Genomic DNA, 15,171 nt, shown 5'->3' with positions numbered 1-15,171 from the left:
CAGGCGAGACGCCGGGGCCGCGGCATCACCCCGGCACAGGGTGCGGTGCCGGGGCTTCCCGCGTCCGGCTCAGTCAGCAACACGGTCCCTCCCCAGCTCCAGCAGTCTTGGGTGTCCAGAAATATTGGTGGGTAAACTGAGGCATGGCCCCACGCTGCACCCTGTGTGCCTGCATTGACAGAGGGGCAGGCACCAAGGCAAGGAGAAGGGGCAAGGTCAGGGCCAGCCTGCGCCCTGCCAGCCATGGGAAATGACCCCAAGGGTCTCTCTAGAATGTGGGTCATGGGGACTGAGCACCTCAGCTGGCCCCAGATCCTGAGGCCACATAACCCAGAGGGTCTCATCTCCTCACAACATTCCCCAGCTGGATGCCCAGCTCCAAAGCAACCTCCATTTTCCACACCATGGGGTCCCCCAAGGCCAGGGTGACCTCTGTCCACGACATCACATGGCACCCGAAGCTTGGGGTGACCTCTGTCCCCCGCATGATGGGGTACCCCTCCACCAGGGCGACCTCCACTCCTCACACAGTAAGGGCCTCCAAGCCAAAGGCAACTTCCATCCTCCAGGCCACAGTGTCCCCCTGCCTCAGGGTGACCTCCATTCCCCAAACAACAGTGACCCCCGAAGCTCAGGGTGACCACCACCCTCTGTGTCACGGGATCCCCGAACTCTGGGGTGACATCAGTCCGCACACAGTGGGGTCCCCAAACTCCAAGGTGACCTCCATCCCCCACATCACAGGGACCCCTAACCCCAGGGCAACCACGGGGTCTCTCAACCCCAGGGTGACCTTGGTCTCCCAAACCATGGGTTCCTCCAGACCCAGGGTGACCTCTGTTCCCCTTGCAATGGGGTTCCCCAAACCAGGGAGATCTCCATCCCCCATACCATGGCTTCCCCTAAACACAAGGCGACCTCTGCCCCTTACACCATGAGATCCCCTAACTCCAGGGTGACCTCCATTCACCAAACAACCGTGCCCCCAAATCTCAGGGCGACCTCCACCCCCTATACCATGGGGTCTCCCAACCCCAGGGTGACCTCCATCCCCCACAGCACAGTCTCTCTCAGCCCCAGGGTGACCTCTGTCCCCCCCACCACAGGGTCCCCCGCCCCCTGGGTGACCTCCATCCCCCACTCCAGACCCCCCAGCAGAGGAGCTGGATCACACCAGCCCCATCCCACCCCTCCAGCACAACTCCCACCCGGGCGGGGGGACCCCGCTGCCCCCTCCCCACGGCGCTGCTGGGGGGTCCCCGTGGTGAGAGGGGGGGGGGTCACTCACCCGCGGGCCGCGCTGTCCAACGGGGGCTGCGCTCCTCCATGGGCAGCGCCGGAGGGAGCGGAGCGGAGCGGAGCCGAGCCGAGCCGAGCCGTGCCGAGCCTTCCCCCGCCGCTTCCTGCTTCCCTCGGCGCCCGCCCGCCGCCCCGAGAGCCGCACGGCTGGAGCGTGACTCACCGGGGGCCGGGCCGGGCAGGGCAGGGCAGGCCCCCCGTGCGGGGGGGTCCCGCGGGGTTTCTGTCTCTCTGCAGCTTGTCAAGAATTTAGGTGATGGGGGTGTCAGTCCTGATCACGGTGCACAGGTGACCCCTCCCCAAATGTAGAGATGCGGGGATGCCTGTGCCAGGTGCTGATGGGGGCAAGGGGCTGGGTGGGAGCCAGGCCTTTGACCCCCACCCCAAAACTGCTCCAAGATGCCCTGGGGCTCAGGGGTGCCAGTGTGGCTCAGCACAGGGAGCACCCAGGGTGGTCCTGAGCCCAGATCCTGCAGAAATAAGGGGTGTTCCCAGGGCAGCCCCCTCGGGGTGCCCCAATGCCCCAGGCACCCCCTGTGCCAGGTGTGGGAGAGGGAACAGCACTGTCCCTCCCAGGTGGGGACGGTGGTGGTCACCCCTGTGCCATCCCACCATCACCTGGGCTTGGGGACACCAGTGACATGAGTGGGATGGGGCTCGGCCCACTCGCCCAGGAGGAAGTTGTCCATCATTCACCGGCCACATCAGTCGGCTCCACGTGCCAGACAGGCTCGGCTGGCTCGGACAGGCCAGACCCCCACCTCCCTAGGGCAGGAAGGAGGCTTTGGTGAGGAATCTCATCCTGGCACTGCCAGCCATGAACTGGCATCTCTGCAGGAGGAGACACAGGCCATGACAGGGACACCCAGCTGTCCCCAAACAAACTGCCACACCACAACACACACACCCCTCCAAATCCCTTCCCCGCTCACCCTTGCCTCTGCATCCCCTCCATCCTCCTCCTCTTCCTCCAACAGGCCCCAGTGCCCACCACGCCGGTGCTGCCGCGGTGCCGTTGCTGCCCGCCACCCCCCCAGTCCTCCTCGTGCTTCCCCCCCACCCTCCTCGTGCTTCTCCCCCCCCCAACTCCCTTTTCCCGTTCTATTTTAAATTTTTATTGCATTCTTTTTAAAGAATACAGAGGAACAAATGCCCTTATCAGCAATTCTCACAAGGTATAAAGAGCCGCTTTTATCTCCTGCCTTTACTAATCTAGAGCGAGCCAATGCCTGTTAATTTTTTAATTTTCCTGGTGAATGCATTTGTGGTTCCGTCAGCATCCATCCGGACACGCACGCAGGATCCCCCCGGCATCCCAGCCCAGCCACCCTGGCATGGGATTGACATCGTGCTGGCAGAGCAGTGCCTCATGGTTTGGCAACCACAAAGGGATTTTGTGCACTGGGAAGTCCCGTGTGTCACACAAGGCTCAGCAGGACACCCTGGGATGTGTCACCACCCCCAAGATATGGAGGTGCTCCCACAGATGCCAGCCTGGCTCTGCCTGGCCACAGGCAACGCTGACAGTGTGGGTCTCCAAGCTCAGCACAAGGATAGATCCCATGCCAAGCTGTCCAGCTGTCATTGTCACCCTCTCTGGCCGAGGTCCCCGCAGGGGCAGAGGGGGGGTCACCCCTGTGTACTCCCCTGGAAGGGACGCAGCGCAGGCTGCCTGCACAGCAGGGCTGGGAGCGCAGCAGCCGGACGCAGCGCGCAGATGAGATGTGGCAGGCGTGTAACAAGCCATTAGTCACTGTCACCTTTGCCCGGCAGCCACTGGCAGGGTAATAAATCCCGAGCTGACTCCAGCGGGCCCGTTCCAGGCCACGGCTCCCAGCTTGCCTCCACGCCACTGCCGGCTGGGCTGTGAGCAGCTTGTAAATGCATCCTGCCCCCCCCCCCCCCCCCCCCCCCCCGGGACGACACAGCGCCTTGCGGGGTCCCCAAACTACAGCTAAATCCCTGTGGGGCTGATCGATGGGTGACACGGGCCACTGCGTTCCTGAGAAGTATCCTTCTTAGGGAATGTGAGGGGTCACAAATGCCCACCAGCAAGCAGCCCCCTGGCCCTGCAGGCTGCCCCTTGGCTCTCCCTGCCTGCCCCAGCTTCCTGCCCGCTGCACCTTGCGGTTCCTGACTCTTCCCAGCCCAACGCCAGGAACCGGCACCGGCGGTTGTTACCGGATCAAAGGAGCCTGGCATGGCCCAGCACAACACGGCCCGGCGCGCCCGCCGGGAAGGGCTGGCAAACAAGCCGGTCCAGGGAGGCGGCAGGCGGGAAGCACGCGTGATGCCTCTCCTAAAAATGCTGCTGCTCCTGACGGACAGGGCGGCCGAGTCCCCGGAGCCGCGGTCCATCCCAGCCCCGGGGGCCCCCCAGCTCCCCAGCACAGCCAGCCCAACACCGCGGCTCTCTCTCCCTGGCGCCCACGGCCTGACTCACGGCCCCGGGGATGGCGGGCAGGGACTGCGGTGCTGTCGGGGTCACCTTCCCAGCGGGGCTGCGGGTGTTGGATCCCAACCCCAAGCCGCTGGGCACGAGCCTTTACCAGGAGTCCCAAGCAGCACATCGGGCTGATGGTCACCCCACAGTGGGACAGGGGACATCCCTTTGGAATGGCAGCCGTGTACCCTCCAGTATCCCCCCGCATCACCTACTTGTGGCTCCAGCGTCCGCACCCTCTGCATCCAAAGGCGTCCGCTGGCCGATGTCCGGGACAGTGCTGCCCGTTCCCGGGCTCTCCCCAGCGCTGGCCACCCGGTGCCGGGACTCGCCGGCCGCAGCCTTGGTGGTGGCTGTCTCCAGGGACGAAGAGGACGCCTGGAAGAGAAGCAGGACAGAGACTCAGCGCCGTTGCCTCTCCCGGTCGGAGCAGCGCCGGCACGGGTTGGGGGCACGGGGTGGGGTTTGGGGTGCACAGACACAAGATGCTTTTGTTTTCCTGCCGGCCGGTGCACGTGGCCAGCACGGGAGCCGCACGCCAGCCCGCGCCGCGGGGCTACAGCTGGATCCGGCCGATGGCTCCCAGCACAGCCAGACAAGAAAGGCTGCAGGGGGGGCAAGGACATGAATCAAAGCGGCGTCCCCTCGCCCGCCGGCGGCAGCTGGCCGGTTAGGCAGCTCCCGATTACTCAACCGGGCAGTGTTTACTCGAGATCAACAACCCCCCATCGCCTTCCCTGCCAGGCGGGCGAGGGAAACGTGCTGCTGGGATGGGGATGGCATTCCCGCTGTGCCTTGTTTGGGGACAGTCCCCCTCCTCGACCCCCGGGCGCTGCTGTGGCCTGGGGTTTGTTGTAGCTGTCACCCTGCTGCCCGGGCACACAGCCTGGCTGTCACCGCTCCTGTTTAGCTTTAATAAAGCAACAGCCAGTGACACAACGCTCATCCCAGTGCTGTTGTGCCACCCTGGGAAAGACACACGGACAGCCCAGGTTCACAGGATGCTGTGCCCACCCCGGGTAGGCTGGGGCTCAGGTGACCTCCCCCTGCCACAGGTGACATCCACAGGGGACACAGTGCGCCTGACTTGGGGACATTAGGAGCATGGTGAGGATTTTATGTTGATCCTGTTTTGCTTGGGATTACTCCTATAAACATGGAGATGGATGGTCGGTGGATGCTTTGCTGGGAAGCCCTTAGACTCAATGAACCACGCACACGAGCGGACATATAAATTTACCGTTTGCTTCCTGGAAAGGTTTAATTTATGGAATCCATATGGCAGCGCCGCACATCCCGTGAGTCCTCGAGTGCCACCACGTCCCAGCCCCAACTGGCGGGGTGCCACCAGCTGCCCTGGTGATGGCAGGATGCTCCTCTCTTTCCCAGTGATTAACAGAAGGTGACTTTCACAGCAGGCAGGGGACAAGCCCAGGGATCAGTCCCCATCCCTGACAGCTTGGTGTGGGATCCCTGGAGGTGGCAAGGATGTCCCAGAGGGGAGGCCGTGCCACTGCTCCTCCTCCCAGGACAATGCCACCGGCAGCAGCAGGCAGCAATCCCCTACCTGTGGGCATGGGAAAGGCTGGGGCGCACTTTGATACCCGGAGCAACTAATCATTAATTAGCATTAATCACTCCCCATCATGTGTCACAGCAGCATTGGGCAAGACACAGCTGGCAAGTCACAGACCAGGGTCTTGGTGGGGAAAGTGGGTTTTGACAGCCGGGCCAAAGCTGGCACCATCCTGCTCCCCAGGGAGCCCCCCAGACCCCAACCCACACTCCAACCACCCATCAGCCCCACAGCACCAGCAGCCCCCACCCCTCTGTTTTCCTGCCAAGGGATGCTGAGATGCAAAGGCACCGGAGACGGGTCCCACCTGCCCAAGGGCAGCCAGGATCCCACCCCCCCTCACCAGCCGTGTCCCCTGGGACCCCCAGGCTCCGCATGGAGCACCGGCCGCCTCCTTGCTTTAACTTCACCCGGCACTATCTGTCAGCAAATCATCCCCGGTTACACAGATAAGGAATAATTGATGCAAAGGAGCCATCTGTTTGCGAACACGGAATATCTGCTCAATTAGGAGGGATCTGTCCACCCAGATAAAGCATGGCGGCAGCCCCTCGGAGTGGGGGCCTTCCTCCCCAGCCACGTCCTCAAAGACTCAACCCCCATTAGAGGTCAGCAGGTTGATTTGGGTGCTAATTTGCTAAGCAGCACCCTGAGGTGCTTGGGAGGAGGCTGGGAGGGAAGGGTGCTCTGGCACCAAGTGCTGAAATTTGAGGGGAGAGCTGGCAGATCCCCCATGTCCCACTGTGATAAAGCTCAGCTCCTCCTGGCTCTGGGAGATGCTTATCCTACATGTTTCCAGGGATGGAGAGAGGGGAGCAGGATCTGTGCTTGCTGAGTGGTGCTGAGCTGAGGCCAGCCCGCTCGTGACACACAGATGGATGAGCCTGAAACAGCTCCCAGGACAGATCCACAACAGGGATCAGGGACACAGGGCACAGCCTCAGGCACATCCAGGTCAGGGGTAGGTGTGCAGCAAGGTGACAGCAATGTGACATCGTTATGTGATGTTATTAACCTGGGAAGAATGGAGCTGGCACAGAGGCCAGCTCCACAAGTGGCAAAACCACGGGGAAAAGGCTCCAGCCAGAGCTGGCAGAGATGGCCCCATGGCATGACACTCCTCAAACGCCACCTGGGTGGTGTCTGTCCCCATCTATCCCAGCAGGTTCTTGGTATAAAGGATGTGGAGAGCTTGAGTGGGGTCAAAACAGAGCTGGTGGCCTCCAGGGACAGGCACAGAGAGGCACTGCCAGACACCACCATGTCACCTGTGCCCCACACCACCAGGTGCCCCCCTGCCCTTGGCATGGTGCCCAGGGCAGGCAGCGTGGCAGTCCACGGACAGAATGGCACCAAGGGCAGGGGATGGTGTCCCCATGTCCAGTGTTCCCACTGTCCCCAGTGCGTCCCTCCCCACCAAGGACACATTCCTTCTGCTCCCATCACTGGGCTAAATACCTGCCTCAGCTCCCAGCTCTGCCCCAGCTTTGGGATGGCAGTGGTGGAGTGGGAAAGCAAAGGGCAGGAGGCCACGCCAGCGCACTTCCTGTGCCTTCGGGACACCCAAAAAACGTGGCTTCCCCATTCCGCCTCCCCTGCTGCTGGGACAGGCTGCAGCATGCACAGCACCAATGCCACCCGCCCGCGGGAATGCCGCCCACGGGAATGCCGCGGGCACGGCAAAGCCCCCACCGCATCACCCCAACCTCCACCCTCCCGGCTGGCAGCACCCCGGAAAACCCCTGCTCTGCCAGGGCACCGGGGGTGGATGCAATCTCTGGCTCTTGGCTGGCATCACCCCAGCAAGGCGGCGGGCACGGAGCCTGGCAAGCACCGGCACAGCTACGGGGTTTGGCACAGCATCGATGCCAGCTCCTGCGAGTGAGCAAGGGATGAGGAGAGGAGGATGCCCAGCCCAGAGGAGCCACATCCTGCCCTTCCCAGGGGATGCACAGAGCGCTGGCTGTAAGGCCTGGGGGACACAACCCCTCACTGTCCCAGGCTCCCCCCAGGCCTGGGAGGCGGCGCTCAGGATAAAAGGTGGTTTTGGAATGTTGAGGGCTGCAGGAGCAGGCTCCCCCCAGTTCCCTTTGTGGCTGAGGCCCTCAAGCCCCCTGGCTCCTGCTGGGGCTTTATCACAGCACAGCCCCTGCCGTGTGTTCCCCCAGACGGTTCCAGCTGCTCTTCCCTCCAGGAAGCCTCTGCCCTTCTCATCCTTGTCCCAGAAGCCTGGAAACAGAGGGTTTTCCCACAAAAGCAGGCTGGGGTGCCCCTGGGGAGCTGGGGTGCCTGCTGGTGGCATGGCTTGGCCCTGATGGGCGCCCACGGGAGGGGTGGTGGCTGGGCCCATGCATCTCCACCGTATTTAAAGTTTCTCAGGCGTGTTTGCTGGCGGAAAGTTGGAACCTACAATTACAGCTGTGCTAACTCCTCATTAAAGAGGGGAAGGGGGAAAAAGGCTCCAGACTGAGACACAGTGCCGTTAACCCTTCCCTAGATGGGGATGTGACCCCCCCAGGAAATTCATACAGCTGGAGGGACGGGTCACAGCGGTGGCAGGTGACACCATGCACCGAGGGTCTGCCCATGAGCATCGCTGCCCACTCGGATCCCCGCTTCGTGTCCTGGAGCAGCGGCGGTGCCGGCCGTGCCGCGGCGCCCGCGTGGGCACGGCTGCGGCTGTGCCGGAGCCGTTTGTCACGGCAGGGCTGCGGTTCCCGCTCGCTCTCCAGCAGCGACACCGTGACGCCTGCTCCAGGAGCCCACACAATATGTTCGCACTCATCTCACAGCTGCCCCCAGACAGCCCGAGGTGCCGCGCTCCTCGCCGGCGCGGGGGCCGGTGTGTGCCGGCGGAGCCGCGACGTGCCGCGAGCCCAGGCGGGAACTGGCACGGATGGAAGGGGCTGGACACTGTGGTCAGGCTGGATGCCGCAAGGGCAGACGAGGCTGGAAACACTACTGGCATGGGCGAGGGATGCACCAGTGGCCCCCCATGCCCCAGCACACTCACACAGGCTGTGCCACGAGCCCTGGGAACAGCAGACAGGGGGACAGGCCTGGCTGTGACCCCCACGTGTCACTGCAGCCACACGGAGCAGAAGCTGGTGTGACACATGGGGTGAAGCACATCCCCCCAGGACCCCATCCCCAGCGAGGGTCTGACCCTGTGGCCACCCCAGCATGACCACAGCCCCCCTCATTCCCCATCCCCAGGGAACAGCAGGTCCCTGCGTCACTCTCCAGCCCCCCCTCGGCGACACCACCTCAGCGCCGCGGCCGCAGCGGCTCTGACAGCAGCTAACGAGCTGCAGGCAGCAATTTGGGTTATATATAGCCCCAAAGTGACTGCATCTAATTGCTCCAGCGCACACCGGCCGCGCCACGGGGTCCGGGTGCCGGGCTCAAGGGGACAGGGTGAGCGGCACGTGCTCAGCCCTCTCCCCCGGCTGTCACCCCGTGTGACCCCCCGGGCACCCTGAGGCTGGCAGGGCACAACCATCACCCCATCCACGCCAGCCCCGAGGAGCTGGGCCGTTCCCAGCAGCTTTGTGCCAGGCCATAAGCGGCTTTGGCTAAAGCCGCCGTCCCAGCCCGTCCCAGCCAGGGACCCTAAGGAGCTTTTGTCCCCTCTCATTACGGGGTTTCGGCCAGAGGGCCACGGGGTGCAGCACCCAGCAGCCCCTCTCCGCAGCCGGGGGGCTCTGGCCAGCTGCTCCGGCAGCCCCGGGAGGGAGGCACGGCTGCAGGGAGGGAAGTGCTCTCTTTGTGGCATCCCCCATCCCCTCGCAGCAGCTGCCAGGCGAGGCGGCGGGCGCGCAGATGCGGCCGGGGGAGGAGATGCTCTGTGTGTGTGTGTGTGTGTGTGTGTGTGTGTGTAGGGGGGTCCCCCGCAGTGGCTCCCCACGCCGGCGGGGCAAGCAGCGGCCCCCGCGTGCAGCCGTCGGCGGGGAGGGGGAGCCGGAGCCGAAATTGTTTGCCAGCTTCCTCGAGACGGCACAATGGAGGGCGCGCAGGCGGATCCGGGGTCAGGGGTGAGAGCAGCAATAAGTGGTTTATGCCTTTTGTGAAGAGGCTGAACTGACAGCTCGCTGGATTAACAAAGACGTCCTCTGTTCCCGGGCAGGTCATGTGGAAAGCGCTGCGCCGACCCCTGTCACTTCTTTTTTTTGCAAGAACAGACATTTGTTCGCCAGCGAACAGGGAGGTGATGGAGGGGGAGGCGGGGGGCACGCAGCCGTCCGCTCCCGGCTTTTCCTCGAGCTCTTCTGGGGCTCTGGACGTGGGGATCGGTGGCTGCTCGCTGCTCTGGCAACCCTGGCCACGCCGTGTCACCTCCCGTGCCTCAGTTTCTCCAGGTTGTGGGAAGAGCTGTGGCTGGTGGGGATGTCAGCACCTCCACCCCATGCCCGGGCAGTGCTGTATTCCACAATGCTCCACACGAAATTCCCCCTGTGCTCATCCCTCCATCACCCCAGCACCAGGCTGGCTGGGCAGGATGGGACCTGCTCAGTCCCTGTCCCATCATGGGGACATTTCTAGCTCCTGTTTGCCAGTCCTGCCAGGCTGGGGAATGTCCCCTTCAGCCTCCTTTCAAGGCAGGGAAACTGAGGCAGAGGAGGATGTGAGGATGTGCATCCCACCCACGCACGGACAGCAGGGCTGGCAGCAGCACTGCCACTCCTGGTCCCGGCCCTGCACGGAACCATCAGTTTTTCAAATCCAGAAGGATTTCCTCAAGGTTGTGCAGCACAGAGCCTTCGCTGTCATCATTAGACTCCGGAGTTAACAGCTCCAATGCTGCCATTCCACGCTGAGACGAACTGCCCTGGCTGGGGCAGTCACTCCCTGGCCTCAGGTGTCCCTGCAGCTCCCACCCCCTCTGTCACCAGACCCCAGCCCTGCTGTAGGTCCCCCAGAGACCTTGGGGCCCAAAGCCGGGATGGGAGGGATGCAGCTTGGTGTCTGCCACCCAAATCCTGCTGAGACCCCACAGGACACGCAGCTGCTCGGCCCCAGCCCCTGCTCCCCATCTCTCAGGGACACCACAACCCAGCACAGCTCACCCACCTCCAGCTCCAGAGCTGCCGGGCGGTCTGTGACCAGTGTCCCCTCCCCGCCACCCTAAATACCTGCCATGGGAACCAGAGGCTGCCACAAGGGGCTTTTCGCCCTGGAAAACCCCACCCACCCCACAGCAGCTCATGTTTTCGGGACATTCCCACACGTGCCAATCCCCACGTGCTCAGGGGTAAACTGAGGCAGGGAGGAGCAGCCAGGTCGGTGCAAGGCTCTGCTGGGTGAGGGGACACATCTGGGGGTCCCTATCCCTCTTGTGGGGGCACACCACGGCAATCCCAGCGAGGGCCACGCTCCGGCTGGGCGATCAGCTTGTGGCACGGTGGCATTAAAGCCCCAATCCGTGTCCCTCGATCCGCCGTGTCCCCCTTCTCCATCCCGCGGGCAGCTTAGCGCCCGTTCCCGGCTCCCGCCTGCCATCTAAAGACGGACTTACCGCCAGGTCCGGCGCTGCCTTAAGCCGCAGATTAAACGTGAACCATCTGCAAGGGGAACCTTTAATGCAGGATAATACCTGCCACGCACACCCCGCCGTGTCACCGCGCGCCCCGCGCCAGGTGGGGACAGAGCCCCGCGGTGGCATCGAGTCCCTGCGCGGCCACGGCGGTCTTGAGGTTCTGCACATGATGTTCCCATCGTCCTGGATGTCCCCATCGTCCTCGCTGTCCCCTCCTGGCACAGCCCTGTGAGGATCCACGGCTGGGAGCTGCACGCCCATCCTGTCCCCACCTCACCAGCCCGTGTCCCCCCCCAAAGGAGCCACCCCAGGCAGGGGACACCCAGGCGCGTGGGGGAGTCCAGCCAATGCCCCACCTGGTTAATTACTTTAAGTGATTAAAGTCTCTTCATCAGAGCAGCAGATTAGACCCTGCAGCTGGGAGCTGTTTTCCCTCACAATCTCCTCCCCCAGGGGACAACACGGGGGGTCCTGCACTGTCCCCATTTTTAGGAGCAAATCCCACCTCCCCAGCCCCAAAAAGGGAGCTCAGGTGTCCTCTGTGCCCCCAGCCTGGCGAAGCCCCCAGGAATGCCCAGACCAGCAGCATCACCCGGGGTGCAGTGAGGACGTGGGGTCACCCAGGCTGTCCCCAGTGCTAATGGGGACAAAGCTGGGCTGAGCATCACACAGCCAGGAATGACCTCTGCAGGGAGGAGGGATTCCTGGGGGGCAGTGAACCCCAAAGCTGGGTGGGGAAGGATGAGACACCTCCTGCCAAGTCAGCACCCCAATGAATTACACAGGATCAAAAGTCCCTGCTCAGGTCAGCAGGGAAAGGAGCCAGGGAGGTTTTCCACCACTCCTGATGGAGAATTTACAGCCAGGATCCACTATGGGCTCAGTAATTAGTGTTGGGATGCTGAGTCAGCACCTGGCCATCAGCACTGAAGGGATGGAGCTGGGGGGGCTCTGGGACCAGTGGTGGCCCCCCAGGAGGGACACAGGGGGCTCTGGGGTGACCCAGCAGTGTCTGACAGTGGAGGGGGCCATCCCTATGGCTGGGAACACTGGAGGAAAGCTGGTAGCCCAGCATCCCATCCCAGCCTGCTGCTCCAGGACCAGCTCCAGGATCCCTCAGATGTCACTTTGGGAACACCCCAAGATGGAAAGAACCCTCCCATCCTGTTCACCCAAAGACAAAAATCCCTCTGGCCCTCACTTCACAGCCTGGATACTCCATCCCAGGATGCTCAATCCCTGGGATGCCCGAGCATCCACCCAGCTGTGCCCGGGCAGCCCTCTGGCCTTGACGGCTGCCATCCATTTCCCGGGGTCGGGAATGGCAGGGCCAGCTCCCCTGCACATCCAGCCTCTGCTCCGTGGCTGATTACAGCCATTTCCCTGCCCGTGCCCCCTCCTCGCTGTCTGCCTCCTGCCTCCGTCTGCTGCCTGGTTTTATGAGGGCCATTTCCAAGAGGTCGCTGGAAATAGATTTTTATCACCTCGTGATAAATATCGTTTATGGTGACATTACTGCTCCGAGCAGCCGTGCAGGGGAGGGAGGAGAGGCAGGAGGACGCCTGCTCCCAGCCCCAGCTCCACGGGGGCACCGGCTGGGCCCCTCCTCGTGTCCCTGTCCCCATTCCCGGAGGATCGGGCAGCGCTATCCGACACCATCCATCCATCCATCCCTCCATCCAGGCGGCAGGAACAGAGGGAGCTGCATCATTAGCCCCGCGCGCCATTAAGCACTTAAAAAGCCATAGGAATAAGCCGCGCCATTAGCTGGCAAGCGAGCTGGGAGGGGAGGGATGCACGGAACCCAGCCCGGACCAGGGAATGCCACCACCCCGAGGGCTCGCGTGTGCCCTGGAAGCGGGGACAGAACCGCCCCTTTCCCGCACACAGCCCCGAGGTGGAAAACCAGGGGCTTTCAGAGCTGACACATCGCTTCTACAAGGGGTGACGCCACTGGGCGCCTCTCCAGAGGGACTTTTCGGCATGCTGGGGAGAACCAGCTCCTTGTTCATCCTCTCCTCTGCTTTAGGGATGGAGCTGGCACAGAAACCCGGAGGAAAAGGCACGGCTGAGCTGAGAACTGCAAACTCATGGCAGCGGTGGCCCTGAGTGTTGCAACCCTGCTCGGAGGTGACCCGGCAGCCCAGGGGAGCAGGGTCCTGCCCCGGCCGAGCCCGCAGCAGGGACAGCTGCCAAGCCATGCCCACAGGCAGCTGCCTCTGGAAAAGGGCACGGCAGCGGGCAGGGGGCCAAGGCCAAGCTGCTCTCCGTGCCAGCCCTGCCACACACAGCGCCGGGCACCGGCCACCACTGGAGGGGGAAAAAATAACTGCCCCGTTCACCAGCGCCAAGGTGAGGGCTGTCACCCGTGGGGACAGAGGCACAGTCCCCAGGGAGACAGAGCTGGGGTGCAAAACAGCAGCAAAACTGCACACCCAGCAAAGAGCAACCCTCGCCTGCAGGCAGAGCGCAGCACTGCCAGCCCGTGCCAAGAATCCTGTTTGCTCTCCCCAGCCCTGGCACTGCGTCCCTTGGGCAAGCCGCCTCCTGCCCCACTGCCTCAGTTTCCCCAGCTGGCAGGGGTGGGCTGCCATGGGGGGACCCCAGCCTCGTGTTGTGGCTCCTTGTGACATACAGTGTGTGACACAGAGCTGTGGTGACTTACTTGGGAAGGGACCCCCAGTGTGGGGCTGGGGCTTTGTATGGGGACAAGCATGGCCAGATGGCAGCACCTGGCATGGTGGCATGACCCCTCCTCAGCTCCCCACACCTGGTGGGCAGAAAACGACACCAGAAAGTGCCAGTCCAGTCCAGTCACCCTGATGGCACACGGGGCTGCGTGGGGACAGCCAGCCCCACATGCAGGGACGAGGAGCACTGGTGGTGTCCACTCTGTTCCCTCTCTGCTGCCAGGACAGGTGCCTTGGTCATCCAGTGCCACCCCACACCTCATCACTCACGCCAGCAGCTGGCACTGCCCCTTGTTGCCACATCCCACCTTCAGGACACGGGTTCCCCAAGCTGCTGCCACCCCTTGGGGACAACGAGTCCCTTGTCCTACAGAAACCCCGCAATGCCGAGCAGCAGGATGCCAGCAGAGCCAGCTGCCTCCTGTGCCCATGAAAGGAGATCTGTTCACCTGGCGAGTGGCTCAGTGACCCCAGGTCCAGCTCCTGCCACCACCTCGTGGCTCCTGGCACGCAGGAGCCAGCACGCCCTGGCAGGGCCACCTCGCTGGCGGTCGCGGTGACCTTACCCCGCTGCCGGAGCGCTCCAAGCCCAGCTCCTGGCCCAGCACACGGCTCCTCCGGCCAAGGCGGGCTGGTGGCTTGGCACCCACCCTCCAACAGTGCGGGCAGCCGCCCTCCTCACCCTGGGCTGGCAGCAGCTGTGGGAGTTGCGGACAGACAGACAGACAGATAGACAGCAGAGCGCAGCCCCCTGCGCGCCGCCCCCCGAGCTCTGGGTGTGGGTTTGGGCATCCCCTGGCCACGCCGGGACTGGCAATGCCCAGGGGGGCCACCCTACAGGCCAGCAGCACCTCTCACTGGGGGGACACATGCCAGCTCAGCAGCCCAGCAGAGCACCAGGGGGTGTCCCCAACACCCACAGACAGAGCCCCGTGCTGCCAGTGGCCAAGTGCCCCCAACCCTTTGCCTACTGCCCCCCAGGAGCCAGAGCTGAGCCCCCCAAGGGTGGGCACATCTGCTGCAGCCCCCGTTTTGGGGTGCACCCCCATGCACCCCATTAGAGAGGTGCATGGGCCTGCTGGGGTGCAGGAAAACCATTTTGCTACTTTTTAAAATAAAACCGCAGAAAAAAAATGGGAAGTGCAGAAGGCACCTGGCAGCACCACGCAAAGTTTGCAGCAAGTTGCACAAAGCCCCCCCACAAGTACCTGACATGGGTCAGGGGGCCACAGGGGCCCCCCCACAGCCATCCCAAATACACCCAGCAAAACTGGGGGGGACACACAACAAGTCGGGGTGGGGTACAGGGTTTATCCTCCTAACAATCCCCATGGGGTGCCCACCTCAGGGCTGGACAGGGGTGGGAGGGGGGGCTACAGCCAGGGGGGTACAGGCAGGGGTTGGGGGTACAGGGTGGGTACAGGCAGGTGAGGGGGGCACAGCGGGGTGGGAGGATACAGGAGGGAGTGGGGGCATGTAGGATGGGGATGGAGGGGTACAGTGTGAGGGGGGTACAGGCAGAGAGGAGGGAATTGCAGACCGGGGGTAGGGGCGGTATTGGGATGGGATGGGATGGGATGGGATGGGATGGGATGGGATGGGATGGGATGGGATGGGGGGGGGGACA

General features: G+C 63.4%; 1 protein-coding gene across 2 annotated transcripts in view; it reads right to left on the bottom strand.

The window, feature by feature from the left end:
* GSE1 (Gse1 coiled-coil protein) overlaps positions 1–15,171 on the bottom strand; it is a 98,606-nt gene that overhangs the window by 59,254 nt on the left and 24,181 nt on the right. For both annotated transcript variants that reach the window (XM_041458683.1, XM_041458684.1), the window contains exon 2: positions 3,958–4,120. In XM_041458683.1, the coding sequence (XP_041314617.1) occupies positions 3,958–4,120 (163 nt within the window). The remainder of the gene's footprint in view (positions 1–3,957; positions 4,121–15,171) is intronic.

The sequence above is a fragment of the Pyrgilauda ruficollis genome, unplaced genomic scaffold, assembly GCF_017590135.1.
Source record: "Pyrgilauda ruficollis isolate IOZ18807 unplaced genomic scaffold, ASM1759013v1 scaffold13, whole genome shotgun sequence".
Classification (NCBI taxonomy): Eukaryota; Metazoa; Chordata; class Aves; order Passeriformes; family Passeridae; genus Pyrgilauda; species Pyrgilauda ruficollis.
The sequence above is the reverse complement of the archived record's forward strand: the minus strand, read 5'-3'. Positions and strand labels throughout refer to the sequence as shown.